The 20337-nt window shown below is 33.5% G+C and overlaps 1 protein-coding gene across 7 annotated transcripts in view; it reads left to right on the forward strand.

Moving 5' to 3' along the window:
* RNF32 (ring finger protein 32) overlaps positions 1 to 18667 on the forward strand; it is a 41194-nt gene extending 22527 nt beyond the window's left edge. For 3 of the 7 annotated variants that reach the window (XM_077151156.1, XM_077151147.1, XM_077151163.1), the window contains exons 8-9: positions 16826 to 16993; positions 17782 to 18667. In XM_077151156.1, coding sequence (XP_077007271.1) covers positions 16826 to 16993; positions 17782 to 18024 — 411 coding nt within the window. In that variant the 3' untranslated portion in view covers positions 18025 to 18667. Of the gene's footprint in view, positions 1 to 15298; positions 15344 to 15484; positions 15667 to 16825; positions 16994 to 17781 lie in introns of those variants that run through there. The other 4 variants (XR_013171248.1, XR_013171253.1, XM_077151183.1 and 1 more) reach the window with 3 other exon arrangements.
* The last annotated feature ends 1670 nt before the right edge of the window (positions 18668 to 20337 follow it).

A 20337-nucleotide genomic window follows, 5' to 3' on the forward strand; every position in this document is an offset into this window, starting at 1 on the left:
AAATCATATAAGCATCTCAATCTTTGTTAAAAATAAATAAAACAGCTATTTCTAATAATGATAGTAAGGAAATTAGGACAGGAATTAAACTTCCTTATCAAAATATTAAGACAGCATATCAGAAAGTAAAACCACTTATTTTAGAAAGTAAAACCTTAAAGATGCAAAACTAGATATCCACTGTCATACTTTGGTCAATCCTTCCCGATGCAATAATACAAGAAAATGAAATACAAAATGTTTATGTATTTATGTGTTCGTGTTTATATATCTCTATATAATAATAGATATATAGAACACACACATATATATATACCATATACATGGATATAAAATGCATTAAGTCATTTGAAAATTTATGGGAACAAAAATATTAGATCAAGATAAATATGCAGTAATCAGTTGTTTCCTGTATATCAGTGATGACAGAACAATGGGAAATTACCCCTTTCCATGATATCTACACTTAAAAATTAACAAGGAATGTGCAAGATATTAATAAGAAAAAGCTTTTTTATGATGAAATAAAGGCTTGAATAAAATGATTGACATGTTGTGTGTGTATAAAAATGTCCATGTTCCCCATATTATAGAAGTTTAGTGTAATTCTTTTCTAACTCCTAAAAGAGTAGGATTAACCATGCACTTGGAATTTTACAGGTTAATTATAAAGTTTATCTGAACACATGAATAATTAATAAATTTTTGAAAAGAAAAACTGTTGGGGTAAAACAGCACTGTTAGCTATCAATTTATATAATTTTGGTCATTAAGATTCTTATGCAATAATAGACGAAGTATTGATGAAACTGTAGCAAGTCACATATCCAATTATATAGGGATTCCTAGACTATAGACTGATGTGCTATTTTATATCAGTGGGGAAATCAATCAATTTGTGAAAACTATCCATTCAGGGAGTCGGGGAGAGAAGAACCTTATTTCCTACTGTACCATTTCAAAAAAATGGTCCAGATGGATTAAATATTTAAATATTTAAAAAATTAATTAGTAAAATAATATATAAATAATGTAAATAAATGCATAAAATAAAACTGGTGGCATAAAATCTAAAATATTTACTGGGTATCTGCTATTTGTCTGCCTTTTGTTAGGTGTGGGGAGATAATAGTGAGTATGACAGAAATCATGATCCTAATAAAATTTCATGAAGTTCAGGAAAGTGAGTTGGAGCTCAAATTCAGTTCTGTTTGACTATATTTTGAATGATTGCTTTAATGGCTTTCACTACTCTCTAAAAGCTAGTCCTCAGGGAAAAAAAACAGTGTAAGAATACATTTGATGGTTATTTGTCTTTTTGACAAGGCAAAATGATTATTTGAATTTTTTGGCAAATATGGAATATTTGCTTATATGTATTACATTAAAGTATATGGGGGTGTGATCATTTACTTATGCTCTTTTAAAAAGATGTAATCATGTAAGTGGAATACAAATTTTACACCCCAAAATTAGGACAGCTGAGTAACAAATAAATGATAAAGACATGTAAAATAACTCTGCACCCTGAAGAGTTCATAAAAAGAGTAATTATCATCCACAGAAGTGCTTTCATAAACACTTCAAACTTTTAATTTTATAGTACCTACTATTTTTACCCAAAATTGTCATTTGTATAATGATATAAATATTTTATTTTCATCAAGAAACAAATGTGTTTCAGCAAAAAATGTTTGAATTGTTTTCCTTTAAATACCCATAAAAACATTTTAACTTAATCTTTTAAGTAAAATGAGTCTTTAAAATCTAGACATCACAGAATAAGATATTTAAAATAAAAAGATAAATGTTGATCTTGTGTTCTTGACCCAGACTTCAGTTTCTCCTTACAGTCTTCCTTAATTTATGCTTCTGAAAGATTTTCAGAACTGAAAGTGTGTATTAAAATAAACCCAGCTCAGAGATGAACCAATGTGTATAGTTTTCCTAGTAATATATCCATTTTTAAAAATAATAAATTCCAAAACTAAAGTGAAAAGTGATTTTGTCAGGCTCTCAGGTAAGAGACTAGTTTTGTAATAGTTAATAACATTCAAAAAATGCCAGGGTTTTCTAGATGGGCTTGCCTTTTGACTCCTAGTATATGGGAAACAACCTTCTGTTTCTTTTCAAATATCTGTTCATCCCATTGCCTTCTTGCCAATTTAAATGTGAATGGAACTTTCAGTCTATGAACTCTTAAAGATCTAATATTTAAATGTTAGAAATTGGTGCAGGCTATGGTGGCGCAGTGACAGAATTCTTGCCTGCCATGCTGGAGACCTGAGTTAGATTCCCAGTGCCTGCCCATATTTAAAAAAAAAAAAAAGCAAAATATGCAGTAATTAATGTAACCACAAATGGTGAATTCTTAATTATCTGTGAAACAGTACAGTGTTTAATATCTGGGGGTGACATGCAACCACTACTTATCTGCACTGTATTCATTTTTAATCTAAAAAATTGAAATGATAATTATTAGAAGAATTAAATCATGTGATACATTCTAAATTCAAATATAGCTAAATGTTTAATCCATTGCCTTCATTAATCAATAAAATCAAGAGGTCGTAAAAGATTCTCTTTTCTCTCCAGATAATCCATTTGAATCATGTAGTAGTTTCTAGACTTTTGGATTCTACAGAACTATAAAATAAATTTGGGGCTCCAAAAATGTTGTTGCCAATTTCTTAACTTTTTACTTTATCCAAGTAAGAGTTAAAAAAAAAAACCCACCATATTCCATCAGAATAATTTCATAAAAACTATCTTAATACTGAAAAGTAGGAAGTAGGACATTCCTTCATCCTGAAAACATTTAGCTGTATAAAAACTTCCCTGCATTGAACCTACTTTTCTTACTTGGCTGGCAAATGAGTGAAAACTTCTTTGCCATATTGTGGAACACTATTTTAGACCAAAGAGAAGTTGAAGTCCAATGACTAGAAAACAAAGACAACTTTGTTATTTTTAGACACAATAAATTAGGAAATGCTTCTTTCAAGATCCAGCCATGATGAATATGTTTTTAATACTTTAAATTCAATTAGCTCAGGTCATTCTAATTTATAAATCTGTCTTACTTCTAAAAGAACTGTGGCCTTGCATTTTCACTCCTCTATTACAGGGGAGTTAATGAAGTCTTATTTTCATTTTCAAGCCTTTATTGGGTGTTAACGAATTAATAAAATATAGGAGTCATTTTTCTACAACTCAGAATACTTGCATAAACAGAATTTCTTTTTACGAATTTGTCTTGCTTTAAAATGTCATTAGCACATTCCTAACAACCTGAACAATTAGCAAACTTAAAAGTGATTCAGTGTTACAATGTAGGTTCTTTTAAATATATTGGAATGTTGTTGTAAGAAATGAAAAGGTCAAATGTTGAGTTTTGTACTCCTAAGTAAGTGTCAGAGAATTAAAATTCAGCCAAACATGTCTTTGTCAAAGAGGATATTTGAGTTGTCTAGGGATGATACAGTAGTCCACTCATTCATTCAAGTTTCGAGGAACTCAGATCAAAGTGGCTTGGAAAGGTCACTAAACTGTTTTGCTAATATCTCTCACCAGTGTGTACAGAAAGCCCAAAGTGTTGCCCAGAATGCAGTGGTTTGGTCCTTGAATGTCTTTGATCCTTATCGAGAAGTTCTGCTAGCATATATCATATAATTGAGGCATGGTCTTTTATTGCTGCAGTTAAAACTTTTCAAATGCATTATATTATCTCCACCCAAGCTAAAAGTTCTGACTATTGTTTAAAAAGTTAGGTTAGTGACTTGTAAAATTATGTAGTTGACTTAGGTTCTCCTTGTTCCCCACACCCTGCTTACATGTGATTTCTCCTGAAATTTTCATTTAAATCTCACCAAACAGCATAATGGTCTGAAAGTTTGTTTAGTCCTTTAACTTCCTTTATCACATAGAGATGGCAAACATTCTGTTGCTAACTTGAAGTGGCTCCAGGCAGCAAGACTGGGAGGATATTAAACCAGTAAAAGCTTATCAACTGATTCATTGATATGCAGTAAATTCCAGGCTTTTCATTTTCCTTTTGAGAGTTGCCGTAAGTCAACACATTAGTAAGCAATTTGCTGACATTAAGATGGATCACTTAAAAAGGCCTTCTGGGTAGACAAAGTTCACCTGGGTACTTTTGTTAGTATATATTTTTTTAATGTTTAGTTGGTATGTTGCTTGTAAATGACCAGTAATTGTTTTACATATCGGTAACCTGAACTCATGATTATTAAATTAGCAAATATATGAAATAGCCTTAAAAGGAAAAATCGATCATTATTTTCAAATTGAAAATGTTTATGTATTTTCTCTATTTTTGTATAATTATAACATTAACTACTAGTTTGAAAACTAAAACTCGGTTGTCACTTTTTTTGCCAAATCTTTCTCTTTCAGTTATTTTACAATTACAAGATCATCTGACACTTATAAACAGTGAGAAAGTAAATAAAGTAGGAACCCTGAATACATAAGAATCTAACAGTTAAGAAATATTTAATAATAGCTATATATAGGAAATTGCTTTAAATTGACAAAAAGGTGGTCAATAAATATATGTTGATTTGCTTTTTTATAGTATTACCCTTGTTAACTTTTGAGCACTTGAAACTATAAGGATAAGGCCAATCAAAACTGGTTTACTATTAGAATTTGCCATAAATATATACTGAAATATCGTCAGTATATTAAAAAGCTGATGGCGATCTTATGATTATAAACTAAATGTTGTTTTATTGAATCTTGATACTGGAAGTAACTTCAAAATCATTCCAGATGAGTTTTTTTTAATCCTCCCCAGTAGGAATTTCTGTTGCTTTTGAAATACGTGCCCTCATTTCTAATCTTTTGCAAGTTTCAAGTCAAGAACTTTTATTAAATAGTACTATAGAGAGCAGTATACTAAAAGCCAGACAAAGATGAATCAGGTTCCTTCCATGAATGTAAGGTATGTACTTATTCAAGCAGATAAGAAATATACACAGAAAAAAGATAACAACAGCTAGTGGGTGATAAGTGTCAAATGAAGGAGACAAGAAGTATCCTATAAGAGTTCAGAAAAGAGGGACAATAAGAGAGAAATTATTTCTAGCTTAAGTAAATTGGGAAAGCATATGTAAAATTCTCAGTATTCATTCATGTGGGTAAAGTTCATGGAAACAGAAAAATACAAGAATCAAAGAACAGGATTAACTCATTTGGAGCCAGATCATAGGTTCATATAGGAAACTATTCAGAGGAAAGGATTGGAGTAAGCCTATGAGGGACCTCAAGTTTTAGACTGTAGGAAACCATTGATCAATTGAATTACATGATGAAAATGGTGTTCTAGAAAATAACACAGATGATATGCAACATAGATGCTCTAAAAGAAAGGCTGATGGCAGAACAACCACCTAGAAGGTAGCCTTAGCTCAGGTGACTTGCAACTCTAAACATGCCATACTTTTACATCTTCTGCATTTATGTATTCCTTTCTTCCCCTAATCCCCCTCCCACCTCCTAAATCTTTCCAGAGTTCCTTTCAAACTTCACCTTCTAAGAAGTCTGTCACATTTTCCTCCCTCTACCTTCGCATTCCCCTTACATCTTCTAAGGCTTCTCCTACAGTACTTAACATGTTAAATTGTAATTATTTTGTTCCCACACCTATTTTTTGTTGTTAAATTGTGAGTTCCTTTTTGGAAAGACCATGTATTATCTTTGCATTCTCACAGTCTAGCTTGGTGCCTGTTATATAGTAGCTCTGCAATTCCCAAACTATTTTGAGGCCCATCCCCTTTAGGAATTGTTTTAATCATTTTTATTATTCACCATGCAGACATTATACGTGGCAAATTAAAATTATTTAGATTGAATAAAATTTATTTGAAGTGTCTAACCACCATTATATATAAAGAGAATTTTTTTTTATTTAAGAAATGCTGCTTAATTTCTTTTAAAATTAAAGTATAATTCATTAACAAATTTGAACGTGGTAGCTAAGTGGATATCAAAATTTAAATTATTTGGATTTCTGGAGTATAACAGAGACTGGAAAAGGACTCCACAAATGCTGAATCGGAAAAAAAAACATCAAAATCAGGTTTGAGATTTACCTCCCAAACCCACCAGTCTGCTGGAGCTCTCCACTTTACTGGATCCTGTATAGGTTTAGAATCACACAGAAACAGCATGCCCTGGGTCCCCCCTGCCACAGACACATGCCACAGAGCACTCACAGCAGTGAATCAGATTTTTTTATATTGAGTATACAGGTCCACAGAAACCCAAGGGTAAACACAAGCAGCTGAGGAGTGCCACATAAAAAGTGGCCCTAAGAGGAAAAGATCTGAGCAGAACTGTTGGCAAGAGGTGCGTAACATTCAACCCACTGTTTGCTGGACCACTAAATGCAAAACAAACCTTTTTGGATTGACTCCCACCTGACTCCCCAGGGCAGGTTACCCTAACAGGAAAGAAACAGGAGGCAGAAAAGCCTCATGGGAAAAAAGGGTGGGGGTTGGGGTGGGAACGGAACTTTTGTACAGAACAGATCCCAGAACTGAAAAGTGTAATGACAACTGGACACTGAGTGAGGGAGAGAATTTTAAAAAATCATAGTTTCTGGGGAGAAAATTCTGCTCAAAAAACAGAATGGATCATGATTGCTGCTGGAAAAGCAACAGAGGCAAGGAAGCTTTTCCTGGAGATGAAACAATTTCACACAAAAGAGCAAATTTAAAAACTTGTACGTATCCAGGGCAAGAATCAGGTGCAGAAGAGCTGAGAAAATCCAGAACAAGTTGGAGCAAGCATCAAAGAAAAGCCTTAACACAAAGGCCATCAACAGAAAAAAATGCTAGTAAAGAAAGAAATTGACATTAAGAGTTAACACATCAAAATAATCAGATGCCCAGACATCAGCAAAAAATTACAAGTCATACTAAGAAAAAGGAAAATATGGCTCAGTCGAGGAAAAAATATTTAAGAAACAAACTTTGTGTTCCAGTTTGCTAGCTGCCAGAATGCAATATACCAGAAAAGGAATGGCTTTTAAAAAGGGGATTTAATAAATTACTAGATTACAGTTCTAGTACTGTGAAAATGTCCCCATTAAAGCAAGGCCAGTCTAAGATCTGTCCAATCTAAGATCCAGGGAACGATACATTGGTTCCAGAAGGCTGATGACATTCAGGGCTTCTCTCTCAACTGGGAAGGCACATAGTGAACATGGTGATGTCTGCTTTCTCTCCCGGCTTCTTATTTTATGACACTCCCTGGAAGGCGTTTTCCTTTTTCATCTCCAAAGGTCTCTGGCGCCATGGGCTCTCTGCTTCATTGTGACTCTGCTCTGTTGTTCTCAAAAGAAACTCTCCAAAATGTCTGCTCTTTTATAGGAGTCCAGTAAATTAATCAAGATCCACATATAATGGGTAGAGATATGTCTCCATCTAATCAAGTCTAATACCCACAATTGATTGAATCACACCTCCATGGCGATAACCTAATCAAGTTTCCGGCCTATAGTACTGAATAGGGATTAGAAGAAACTGTTGCTCTCACAGGACTGATTAGGATTAAAACATGACTTTTATAGGGTACATAAATCCTTTCAAACCAGCACACTGTATAACAACTAATCAAAGATGTTGAAACAAATCTCCTAAATCAATGTAAGGAGATGGAGGAAAATAAGGACAGAAATAAATTATTGGTGATATTATAGCTTAAAGGATATAAAAAGACAATGTGTGAGCAAAAAGAGGAATCCTAAAGTTTACAAAGAAGCAGAACAAATGACAGGGATGAAAGGCATAGTAACAGAGCTTATAAATACAATAGATTTTTAACAGATTTGAAGAGCCTGAAGATAGAGTCAGTGAACTAGAAACCAGACAATTGTAATCATACAATAAGAACAGGTAGAGAAAAAAAAATTGGGCAGTATCTTAGACCTTGAGTGATAGCATGAAGCATTCAAACATATACATCATGGGTGTTCCAGAAGAAGAGGAGGAAAAAGTGGCAGAAAGAATATTTAAGGAAATAATGACTGAAAATTTCCCAATTCTTATGAAAGACATAAATGTACATGCCCAAGAAGTGCAGTGTACTCCAAACAAAATAAACCCTAATAGACGTACTCTGAGACACATACTGATCAGAATGTCTAATGCCAAAACCAGAATTCTGAAAGCAGCAAGAGAAAGGTTATTCATCTCAAGTAAGGGCTCAATATATTAAGTCTATGTGCCGGTTTCTCATCAGAAACCATGGAGATGAAAAGGCAGTGAGTGGTATGATATATTTAAGGTACTAGAAGAGAAAAGAGTTATGATACAATTGAACAAGAAAATATTTCCAGATAATGGACATGCAAAAACATAAAGAGGTAATGTGAGAAAAAGACAGCTTAAAGAGAGGAAATGGAAGGGTTTAGGAGCGGAGAATATGTATGCTATTGAAGGTAAGTTGGTACCCTTTCAAATTAGCAGGTTATGGACATAGGTTGTATAATACAAATACAAAGAAAGTATTTTTAAAATATATGGAAACAAATGAGAACAGTCAGATACATCACAAAAGATCAACTAGACAGAAAAGAAGGCTGCAATAAAGGAAAAGAGAGCAAAAAAGACAGGACATATAAAAACCAAAGGGCAAACGGCTGAAGTAAGTGCTCCCTTTACAGGAATAACATTGAGGGTTAATGGAATTAAACTCCCCAGTCAAAAGACACAGATCGGCAGAATAGATTTTTAAAAAGCATGATCCTATATGTTATTTACAAGAGATTCACCTTAGACCCAAAGACACAAATAGGTTATAAGTGTAAGCATGGAAAAAGAAAATACATGCAAATAGTTACCATAAAAGAGCTGGGGTAGCTATACTAATATCAGACAAAATAAATTTTAAGTCAAAAGCTGTTACAAGAGACAAAGAAGGACACTGTGTATTAATAAAAGAATCAATCCAACAAGAAAAATAAGTCATAAATATTTATACACCTAACCATGGTGCCCCAAGATACAAGAGGCAAACATTGGCAAAACTGAAGGGAGAAAGAATCAGCTGTACGATAATAGTTGGAGACATCAATACACCATTCTCATCAACAGATAGAATATCTAGACAGTAAATCAACAAGGAAACAACAACAAAAAACTTGAGTAATGATAAATGAACTAGACCTAACAGAACACTGCACTCCAAAAGAGCAAGATAAATGTTCTTCTTAACTGTACATAGACTGTTCTCCAGGATAGACAAGATGTTCAGCCACAAACCAATTTTTAATAAATTTTAAAAGATTGAAATATTATAAACTATCTTCTCAGACCACTATGGGATGAAGCTGGAAATGAGTAACAGAGACCTGGAAAATTTACAAGTAGCACTTTTAAACAATTAATGGTTAAAAGAAATTACAAGGGAAATCAGTAAATTTCTTCATATGAATGAAAATGAGTACAAAACATAAAAATTTAAGGGATACAGTACGAAGGCAGTGCTGAGAGAGAAATTTATAGCCATAAACACATTAAAGATGAAGAAAAAGCAAAATTCAAAGACCTAACTGCACACCTGGAAGAACTAGAAAAAGAACAGCAAACTAAACCAAAAGCAAGCAGGACAAACAAGCAGAAATAAATGAAATAGACAATTAAAAAAAATAGCATCAATAAAATCAAAAGTTGGTTCTTTGAAAACATCAGTGAAATTGACAAAGCTTTAGCTAGACTGACATGAAAAAAAGAGAATATACAAATAAATACAATGAGAAGAAGAAGGTCATTACTGTGACCCCTCGGAAATAAAAAGGACTGAAAGGGATTACTATGAAAAACTGTATACCAATACATTAGACCACCTAGATTAAATGGACAAATTATTAAAAACACACAAACAATATATACTGACTCTAGAAGAAATAGATCTCAACAGACCAATTTCAAGAAAAGAGATTGAATCAGTCATCAAAAATCTCCCAACAAAGAAAAGCCCCAGATCCAGAAGGCTTCACAGGTGAATTCTACCAAACATTCCAAAAAGAATTAATACCAATTCTGTTCAAATTTTTCCAAAACACTATCTAACTCATTCTATGAGGCCAACATCACCCTAATAGCAAGGCCAGATAAAGATAGAAGAAAATTACAGACCTCTTATGAATATACACTCAAAATCCTCAACAAACTGGTGCACAGGTCATTCAGTGGTAGAATGCTTGCCTGCCATGCAGGAGACCCAGGTTCAATTCCTGGCCCATGCACCCCCCCCCCCCCAAAAAAAAAGTCTTCAATAAAATATTAGCAAACTAAATCCAGCAGCACATTAAAATAAGTATTGGCTACGATCAAGTGGGATTTATCCTAGGTATGCAAGGGTAGTAGTTCAACACAGGAAATTCAATTAATGAAATATACTACATCAACAAAACAAAGGGGAAGAAAACACATGATCATTTCAATTGATGCAGAAAATGCATTTGACAAAATCCAGCATTCTTTTTTTATATATTTTTATTGTAAACAAGCAAACATACAAACATTCTCAACATGGTTACAATCAATGGCTCACAATATCATCACATAATTATGTATTCATCACCATGATCATTTTTTTGAACATTTGCATCTCTCCAGCAAAAGAAAGAAAAAAGAAAACTCATACATGTCATACCCCTTACCCCTCCCTCTCACTGACCCCTAGTATTTCAATCTACTCAATTTATTTCAACCTTTGTTTCCCTGTGTTTATTTCTTAACCATATTTTTTACTTATCCATATCTGTCCATACCATAAATAAAAAGGAGCATCAGACACAAGGTTTTCACGATCACACAGTCACATTGCAAAAGCTTTACCATTGAACAATCATCTTCAAGAAACATGGCTACTGAACACAGCTCTACAGTTTCAGGCACTCCCCTCTAGCCATTCTAATACACCATAAACTAAAAAGGGGCTATCTATATAATGCGTAAGAACCTCCAGAATAACCTCTTGATTTTGTTTGAAATCTCTCAGCCACTGACACTTTATTTTGTCTCATTTCTCTCTTCCCCCTTTTGGTCGAGAAGGATTTTTCAATCCCTCGAGTCCCAGCTTATTCTAGAATTTCTGTCTCACATTGCCAGGGAGGTTTATACCTCTGGGAGTCGTGTCCCATGTAGGAGGGGGAGGGCAGTGAGTTCACTTGCCATGTCAGCTGAGAGAGAAAGAGAGGCCACATCTGAGCAACAAAAAAGGTTCTCTGGGGGTAGGGCTAATTTTAAGTAGGCTTAGCCTGTCTTTTGTAGGGATAAGTTTCATAGGGGCAAACCCCAAATTGAGGGCTCAGCCTACTGATTTTGTTGTCCCCACTGTTTAAAGGAATATCAGGAATTCTTCAAATAGGGAAGTTGAAAATTTCCCCCTTTCTCCCCATTCCCCCAAGGGGACTTTGCAAATACTTCTTTATTCACTGTTCATATCACTCTGGGATTTATTGGGGAATCACACTAACCTGGACAAAGCAACAAAAATTCATGCCCTGTTCAAAATTCCATGTACTTATGTTCAGTTAAACTGTCCATATAAGTTAAATTAGGAAATGCACTAGTTAAAATATAAATTTTGCACCAAATAAATATTTCTTGCTTTAGTCACACAGAAGTTGAAGTTTTAAGACATGAATGACCATCTATTTTCAACACCCTGCAATATTGACATTCTTTTGTTCTTCCTCATACAAAAACATTTTTTAATTTGTACATTTAGTCACTATCATTGTACACTCTAGGCATTCCTAAATTATACCTTCTCAGTCCTTATTGTCTATCTTTCCTTCTGATTTCATATGTGCCCCAGCCATTCTCTGTCTATCATTCTCACCTTCAGCTTCACTCAGTGTAGTTACATAATTACAACATCTTTTCTTGATAAAAAATATTTTGAAAGATTGAAATAGAAGGTAACCTCTTAAGCATGATAGGGTATAAAAGAAAAACCCACTATTGACATCATACTCAAAGATTGATAGCTGTCCCTCTCAGATGAGGAACAAGACAAGGATGCCCACTGTCACCACTATTATTCAACACTGTACTGGAAATTCTAGCCAGAGCAATTAGGCAAGAAAAAGAAATAAAAATCATCTAAAATCTTCTTAAAGAAGAACAAAGTTGAAAACTCAAACTTCGTGAATTTAAAACTTATACTAGGCATACTCCAAGACACTTACTAAAACTTATTACTAAGCTTACACAACTAACTAACTCATGTATAGATAGATAGACCAGTAGAATAAAATTGAGAGGCTTTCACATCTGTAGCCAATTTTTTTTTTTTTTGTATGCTGTATGGCAGGGTCAGATTTCATTATTTTTCCATGTGAGTATCCTCTTATTGCAGCACCATTTGTTGATTTTTGTTTGTTGGTTGGTTGGTTGGGGAAGTACATGGACCGTGAATCAAAGTTTCCTGCATGGCAGGTGAGAATTCTACCACTGAACTACCCTTGCATCCCTTATGGCCAATTGATTTTTTGACAAGGCTTTCAAGTCGACTCAATTGGGAAGGAACAGTATCTTCAACAAATGGTGCTAAGAGAACTGAATATCCATAAGCAAAAGAATGAAGTAAGAACCCTATCTCAAATCATATACAAAAATTAACTCAAAGTGGATCAAAGACCTAAATAAAGAGCTAGGTCTATAAAACTCCTAGAAGAAAATGTAGGGACACATCTTCAGATCTTGTGTTAGGCAATGGTTTCTTAGGCTTTACACCCAAAACACAAGCAACAACAAAAAAGATAAACAAATGGAACCTTAACAAAATGAAAAAACTTTTGTGCACCAAAGGACTTTTATCATTAACATGAAAAGACAGCCTACTAAATGAGAGAAAATATTTTGAAAACACCTATCTGATACAGGTTTAATATCCAGAATATATGAAGAAATCTTACAATTCAATATTAAAAAGACAACCTAATTTTAAAATAGGCAAAAAACTTGAATAGACAATTCTTCAAAGAAGATAGACAAATGGCAAAAAAAAGTGCATGAAAAGACAATATCATTCATTAGCCATTAGGGTAATGCAAATCAGAACCACAAGGAGATACCATTTCATACCCACTAGATTGGCTACTGAAAAAATAAAAACAGGAAAACTACAAATATTGGAGAGGAAGTGGAGGCAGAGGAACTCTCATTTTTGGTGTGAACATAAAATGGTGCAGGCACTGTGGACATTTTGGCAGTTCTTTAGAAAGTTAAGTGTAGAATTAACACATGACCCAGCAATCCCTCTTCTAGGTATATACACAAAATAATGGAAAGCAAAGACTCAAACAGATATTTGCATACTAATGCTTATAGCGGGATTATTCACAATTGCCAAAGGATAGAAGTAATCCCCCATGTCCATCAACAGATGAATGGATAAACAAAATGTGGTGTATACATATGGTGGAATATTTTCCAGCATTAAAAATGAATGGGGTGGGCCACACTGGCTCAGCAGGCAGAGTCCTACCATGCCAGAGACCTGGATTCGATTCCCGGTGCCTGCCAATGCAAAAAAAGAAAAAAAAGAATGAAGTTCTGATACATGTGACAACATGGATGAACCTTGAAGAAAGCATGTTGAGTGATATAAGCCAGACCAAAGGACAAATATTGGTTGAACTTATGGATATGAAATAATTAGAATACGCAAATTTATAGGGTTAGAATCTAGAATATAGGTTACCAAATGCTGGTTTGAAGGTAGGGAATGGGAAGTTAATGCATAAATTATAAAGAATTTCTATTTGGGTTGATTGTAAAGTTTTGGTAATGGATCATGGTTATGGTAGCACAACATTGTGATTGTAATCAACAGCACCAAATTATATGTTTCAATGTGGTTAAAAGGGGAAATTTTAGGTCATATATATGTTACTAGGATAAAAATTAAAAGGAAAAACATAGGATTATACAACAAAGTTAAACCCTATTATAAATGATGATCTGTAGTTAATAGTGCAATTATTAAAATATTCTTTCATGAGTTATAACAAATGTACCACACTAATGCAAGGTGTTAATAATAAGATGGTTTATGGGAGCTCTGTATTTTACATATTTTATGTATGCTATTTCTGTAAACCTACAACTTCTCTAACAAATAAAAAATATTAATAAAAAAAGCAAACCAAATTTTTTCATGGACTGACACTTGGAGTTTTTATACTTTGCAAAGTTTAATTTTAAATAATGAACTATCAGAAGGTTTTGAGCTTACAAGGCTCTTCTTCAAGGATACACAATATGAGCATGGAGAATCCTCATCATCTAACCATCCATTCATCAAATATACACTGAAAATCTCTATGTGTCGGTTACTGTACAAGGTGATGGAAGGACTACAGCTATCTGATTCAAGTGTGCTCTACCTTCATGGATTGGGGGGAGAAAAACAATAAAATATTTGTCAAGAATATTATAACTTTCAGGAAGTGATTAATGTTATAAAAATATAAGAAGAATAAGGGAATAATATCAATAGTTTATTTACACATGCTGAAATGATAATATGTTGGGTATGTTGGATTAAATAAATTATTAAAATTAATTTCGAGTTTTAAAAACTTTTAATGTGGTTTCTAGAAAATTTAATATTACATATGTGGCTCATTTTATTTATATTTGGACAGTGCTGATCTGAAGTATTTCATAACTTGTACATTTTAGAAAGTTCTTAAAGTAATTTTATTATGCTAAAAGTTTTTTCTTAGTATTCATACACCATTTTAAGAAGATTGTGGATAAACAAATAATAAAATCAAATATTGTCCTATGCCCCAAATCTTTAATAACAGCCATTCACTGTATACCCATGCCCCCACTGTTTTTTAGTTTTTTCTTATATGATTTTCTAAACCTGGATTGCCTTCCCTCCTATTTTGATTACTCAATCTTTAAAACCCATGAAACTTTGAAACCTCAAATTTATGAAACTATTCATTTCTACTAGCTCATTAAAGGATATTGACTTATGGGCTCCTAAAGCCCTTTGTAATCATTATATCACTTATCTGTGTAATTGTTTCTCCTACTGTGTAACATTTTCTTAGTTTCCAACCTGCTATGACAAATACCACATAAACTGGTTTTGACTTGAACAATAAGGATTTACTGTCTCTGGTTTTGGATGCTAGACTGCTCGCTTCTTCTGGGGTTGGTAGCATTCTACCTGGTAGGCAATCTTGTGGTTCCTCGACTTCGTATCACATGGGGATACCCTCTCCTTTCTCTTCCAGGTTCCTTTGACTTCTGGCTTCTTCCTGTGGCTTTCTCTTTAAAAGGTCTTCAGGAGTAGGATTAAGATCCATCTTTATTCAGTTGGCCATACCTTAACTATAAATAACGTCTTCAAAATGTTCTATTTACAATGGGCTCACATCCACAGGAATGGGATTAAGATTAAGAACATGCTTTTTTTCTAGGGTACATAGCTCTACCTACCATAATCATTAACTCCTGAAAAACTGTGGAGGACTTCTAGGGAAATGGGTCCAGGCAAACCATTTAAAATCTGTACAACTTTTTAACCAAAACAGTAACAAAACTACCATCTTAATGGAAATTCTACTAGAGTTTAGCAGATGTCTAAATGTCTAATAACACAGTAAGTACAGGACTTTACCTTTTTAAGAAAGGGGTGATGGTATCTTGGTGGAAAGGCATATAGAGAAAGGTGGAACTGGGATGGTCATGTAGTAAACATTTCTAACTTAAAGCTTATGACCAAACTGAGACCAGAGGCAGAAAGCAGACTAAAGGATATCATATTATACTTTGCATTTATCAGCTATTACTTCTTAATGGTGCAAAAATTTAACATTTTGGGGAAAAAATCACCCATGAATCAATCCATGTGACTTCTATCTTGCATAGGCATTGCTCCATTTTACTAATCACTAATGAGCTAATTTACATTGCAGATACATGCTCTCTAGCAGAACAGCAATTTTGGTTGATTGCCATCAGGAGGTGACAGCATGACATGCCACAACCAACCAGTAATTGATTCAAGTTAAATCATTTGTTATAGAAGAGATGACTGCAATTTTCTAAATCTTTTTGTATCAAAAACATTATTTTATAAAAAGAACTGACCTTGAGGAAACATTAAAGGCTGTACTCTAGGGCAGTACTTTCAGAGAAAACTTTTAAAAGGTTTTAGATAAAATGTAGTATCTGCCTCTGGGGTATCTATGTTAGTAGTGAAAGCAGAATTTAAAGAAAAATCCTAAAAATCTCTTTTGTAAATAGATTGTTAAGGTCCGTGGACAATGGATTTTCAAATTATGATTTTAGAACTCAGTGAGAAAAGAAGAGTGAACAACTTAGGTTAAAAGAAAGTGATTATTTTTTTCTCAGCTTTTCTCTTTCTAATAGTCATGCTAAATGATTACTTACAATGTGCAGCTATACTGGAAAGATGGCTAACTGGCAAGCAAAGAGATATAAAATGGTGGCATTGTACAGTGACAGTCCTTCATAAAGATTAGAGTAAAATGGTGCCAGAATAGGATGATAATGTGACCAGTTTTTTTAAAACTCTAATTCATTTCTCAATTTTTAATTTCATATGTATTCTTGGATTTTTAATTATTAAATAGCCATATATCCATTTCCTCAAAAAGCGTTATTCAGATAACAGATATTTGAAGAAAGTTAATAAAATAGGCAATCATGACTCAAGAAAATGCATTCCTTATATCTATACCAAAAATGTCAAAATCGATGTGTAAGTTTTCCCATCCTCTATTTGTCCTTCTCAGTTCACTGAAATCAGTCACCGAATATTATGTTCATATGACACAAATGTAGAAGAGCTCTTTTCAGAAATTGATCACTGTTTAGCTATAAATAGAAGCATTCTACAGCAGTTGGAGGAAAAATGTGGCCATGAAATTACAGAAGAGGACTGGGAGAAAATTCAAATACAGGTATGCTTTAGATGGCTCTCTCATCAAAAAACTAAATCAATAAAATCACAAGTCTGCAACCATGACATATGAGGGGAAATTCTGTTGGATTCGGTTTTTAGTTTCTGGAGGATTTATTTGAGGAGTTATGACTGGTAATGTCAAGCCCAGATATATAAGACTGGATATATCATGCCCTAGCTGTAGTTTGGCTCTAGGAATGGCACTCTCATGTCCTTAGTCATGGCGTCAGTGATTATTTCTGAGGTCTGTTTAGTTTGAAATTTTGATTTGATGATGCTATTTTGTGAAAAAATGAAAACATTGAAGGGGAAAAAAATGCCATACCTATTACCTACATGGAAACTTTCCTATTAGTTCTAGCTTGTCCTTCTCTTGCTTCTGTAGTTAAAAAAAAAAGAAGAAAAAAAAAAGAATATAGAGGGAAAACCTACTTTAAAAAAATCATAAAAGTAGGCAAATTTAAAAAGAACTTTAGCAGTTTCATTGAACCAAGTATTTTGAGAAGTGTTCTTTATTGCTTAAAGACATGCATTATTAATGTTTAGCATTTTATAAAGTATTTTTGTTTTAAATTGTATATCAAAAATGGGTTACTATATCTTTTCCATTTTTTAAAAGAGTAACAGAATATAGGTATAACTAGTTATTTTAAGACAGAATGAAACTTGGTCTTTTTGAAGATACATATCTGTTATATATTTTCTCTCTTAAATTTAAGTAACTTTCTAGCATGATAAAACTAATAACCTCCCATAAGAAAACTCATTTCTTCTCTTGTGTTACAGGCGCTTCATCAGGAGATCTCTGAATGTTCGATTTGCCTTACACCACTCTCATTTAACAGTAATTTTCAGTGTGCATCTTTAAGAAGAAGTAATAATCAGGATTCCCGTGAGATTGTTCTCTTGTCTTGTTCACATATGTTTCATTACAATTGTCTTCTTGCTTTAGAGGAGTTTTCCTTGGGAGAAATATATACTTGTCCTCTATGCCGCTCTTGCTATCAAAAGAAAATATTTGAATGTTGAATTCATATACAGGAAATATTATATAATTCTGGGGAAAGGGTTACCTTAATTTTAGAAGACTTGCTGTAAATTTTGCATCAAGTACTACAAAAAATCTGTTCCCCAGTGAAAATGCTGGCTACCCATCCAGATTTAGTTTTTAGTCTATTAGAGAGCAAAGTTCAAATTCATGAGTTTAATCAGTAGAAATAAATGATGAATGGCTAGAAAGTTGATACTCAGAGATTCTACACTTACCTCTATTTGATAGTAAAGAAGAGTAAAAATAGTAAGAATAGAAAAATTACTAAACATTTATCAGCTCCCTTCCTTTAAATGGTAAGCTGATTAATTTACCTCTTGTCTTCACTGCTTTGATTTGCACCAAGAGAACCTATCAGAATTTTTATAGCTCACTATTTTCTAAGGCTAAACCAAGAGCATTGTTACTTAAAATATAGCTAGCATCTGACCCAACAAATTAGTAAACTATAAAAACAATCTTCAAATAAAAGTTCCAGATGTTTCCATTAATACTTTAAGTATTTTTAAACCCCTTGTCATCCCTTATACTTGTTTTGTAATAATTGCTTTATTTCTAAGTATCACATTATTGTTGTAATTGAACACTTTGAATAAGTAAACCTGAAATATAAAAATAAAATATTCAGTTGTATTCAATCTTTGAATATCAGAACATGGGAAATCAAATTTTAATGACCTAGAGCAATGTACAACTTTTTTAGCACATACTTAAAGAAAAACATGAAACTTCTTTAGTAAAAAGTGTTTTTAGATGTATTTACTTTTACTAGGAGCTTCTTTAATTCTGTTAATATTTAAACAGGTGTATTGGTTAGGTTAACACTAGCTTCTGTAACAAAACAGAATGTTATTTCTAACTCATACAAAGTCTTGTCAACAGTGGGGTGAAGTGGCGGGGTGAGGGTTCTGCTCTATGTAGTCTTTCAAGGTCGTAGACTCTTTCCATATTGTGAAAGCAACCTCCTCTACCCTGAGTTTTTGAGGAAATTCCTTCATCTGGCAGGGGAACACCTGGAACCAAGAGATTTTTATGGGCCGTGCTTGGAAGTGGGACATATCACTTCCAGCCATAGCTAACTGCTCGGGTCCCAAGGAAATAGTATAGTTTTGGTCCAAGAGGAAAATGACAAACAGGTTGCCAAACATGGTGCATTTCAGTCAAGAATAGAAAATAGTCCATTATATCATGTTGGAAGAAATATTAAAATTTACACTTTATATCTCATCTTTTGCATGTTTTATAATTTACATTATGTATAGCTATATACATATAGTTTATTTATGAATAAATGTGAATAAAAATTTTTGCGCATACTCTAGTATATACATATATAATTTATGGATATATATGCATATATTGGGGTGTACTCAAACATTTTTTTTTTTTTTTTTTTTTTTAAAGGAAAGACAGAGAGAAGGAAGGAAGGATAGAAGGAAGGAAGGAAGGAAGAAAGGGAAACATCTTTAAACATTTTCTTGTTTTATTGTATTTTGTTTTTCCGTTTTTTGTTACATGGGCTGGGGCCGGGAATCGAACCGAGGTCCTCCGGCATAGCAGGCAAGCACTTTGCCCGCTGAGCCACCGCGGCCCGCCCTCAAACATTTTTTAATGATGGGCTATACCATTACAAAATTTGGAGATTCATTTGGAAAATTTCTTAAATGATGAGTGAAAACTTATATGTAGCAGGAAAGCTAGATCACAAAACTCTTAGTTTGCATTCAGGAGGCCAAAGAGATGGACATTTCTCACCCATGGCCTGACAGAGTGTAGGCATGTAAAGAAGGCCCATACAATTTGATTCTATTGTTCCAAACTTTGAATCCGGAGGGAGTGTCTCAGAGATTCATGGGTTATTCATAGCAGATGGAGACTAGTGTTTGAGAGTTTGAGAGTTCAGTGATAGTGAGTGGCTATGCTAGTAGCCATTACCTAACACTATTTTTCTGTGGCATGATAATTATATTTGCTCCCTTAGTTCCTGTTTCTGATTCCATTCTTTGAACTTTCCCATTGGAACTTTGAGCTATCATATATCCTTCCAGTAAACTTTATTGCTTAAGTTGGCCGAGTTCATTTCTGGCCTTTGCAAAAAAGTAGTTGACTGACATAAAAATTAGTATTTGTTATAGGCAACAGAGATTCAGGAAAATCGGTAGGAATGCAAATCTGGAAATGGTTATCAGATTTAATTGGGGATGAATACAGTGAAAAATCATGTGAATATTGAGGTATGAGTCTGGGAAGCTCATAATAGTTCATAGGAAATGAGGTGATTTTCTTACTGA

The sequence above is a fragment of the Tamandua tetradactyla genome, chromosome 1 (genome assembly GCF_023851605.1).
Source record: "Tamandua tetradactyla isolate mTamTet1 chromosome 1, mTamTet1.pri, whole genome shotgun sequence".
NCBI lineage: Eukaryota > Metazoa > Chordata > Mammalia > Pilosa > Myrmecophagidae > Tamandua > Tamandua tetradactyla.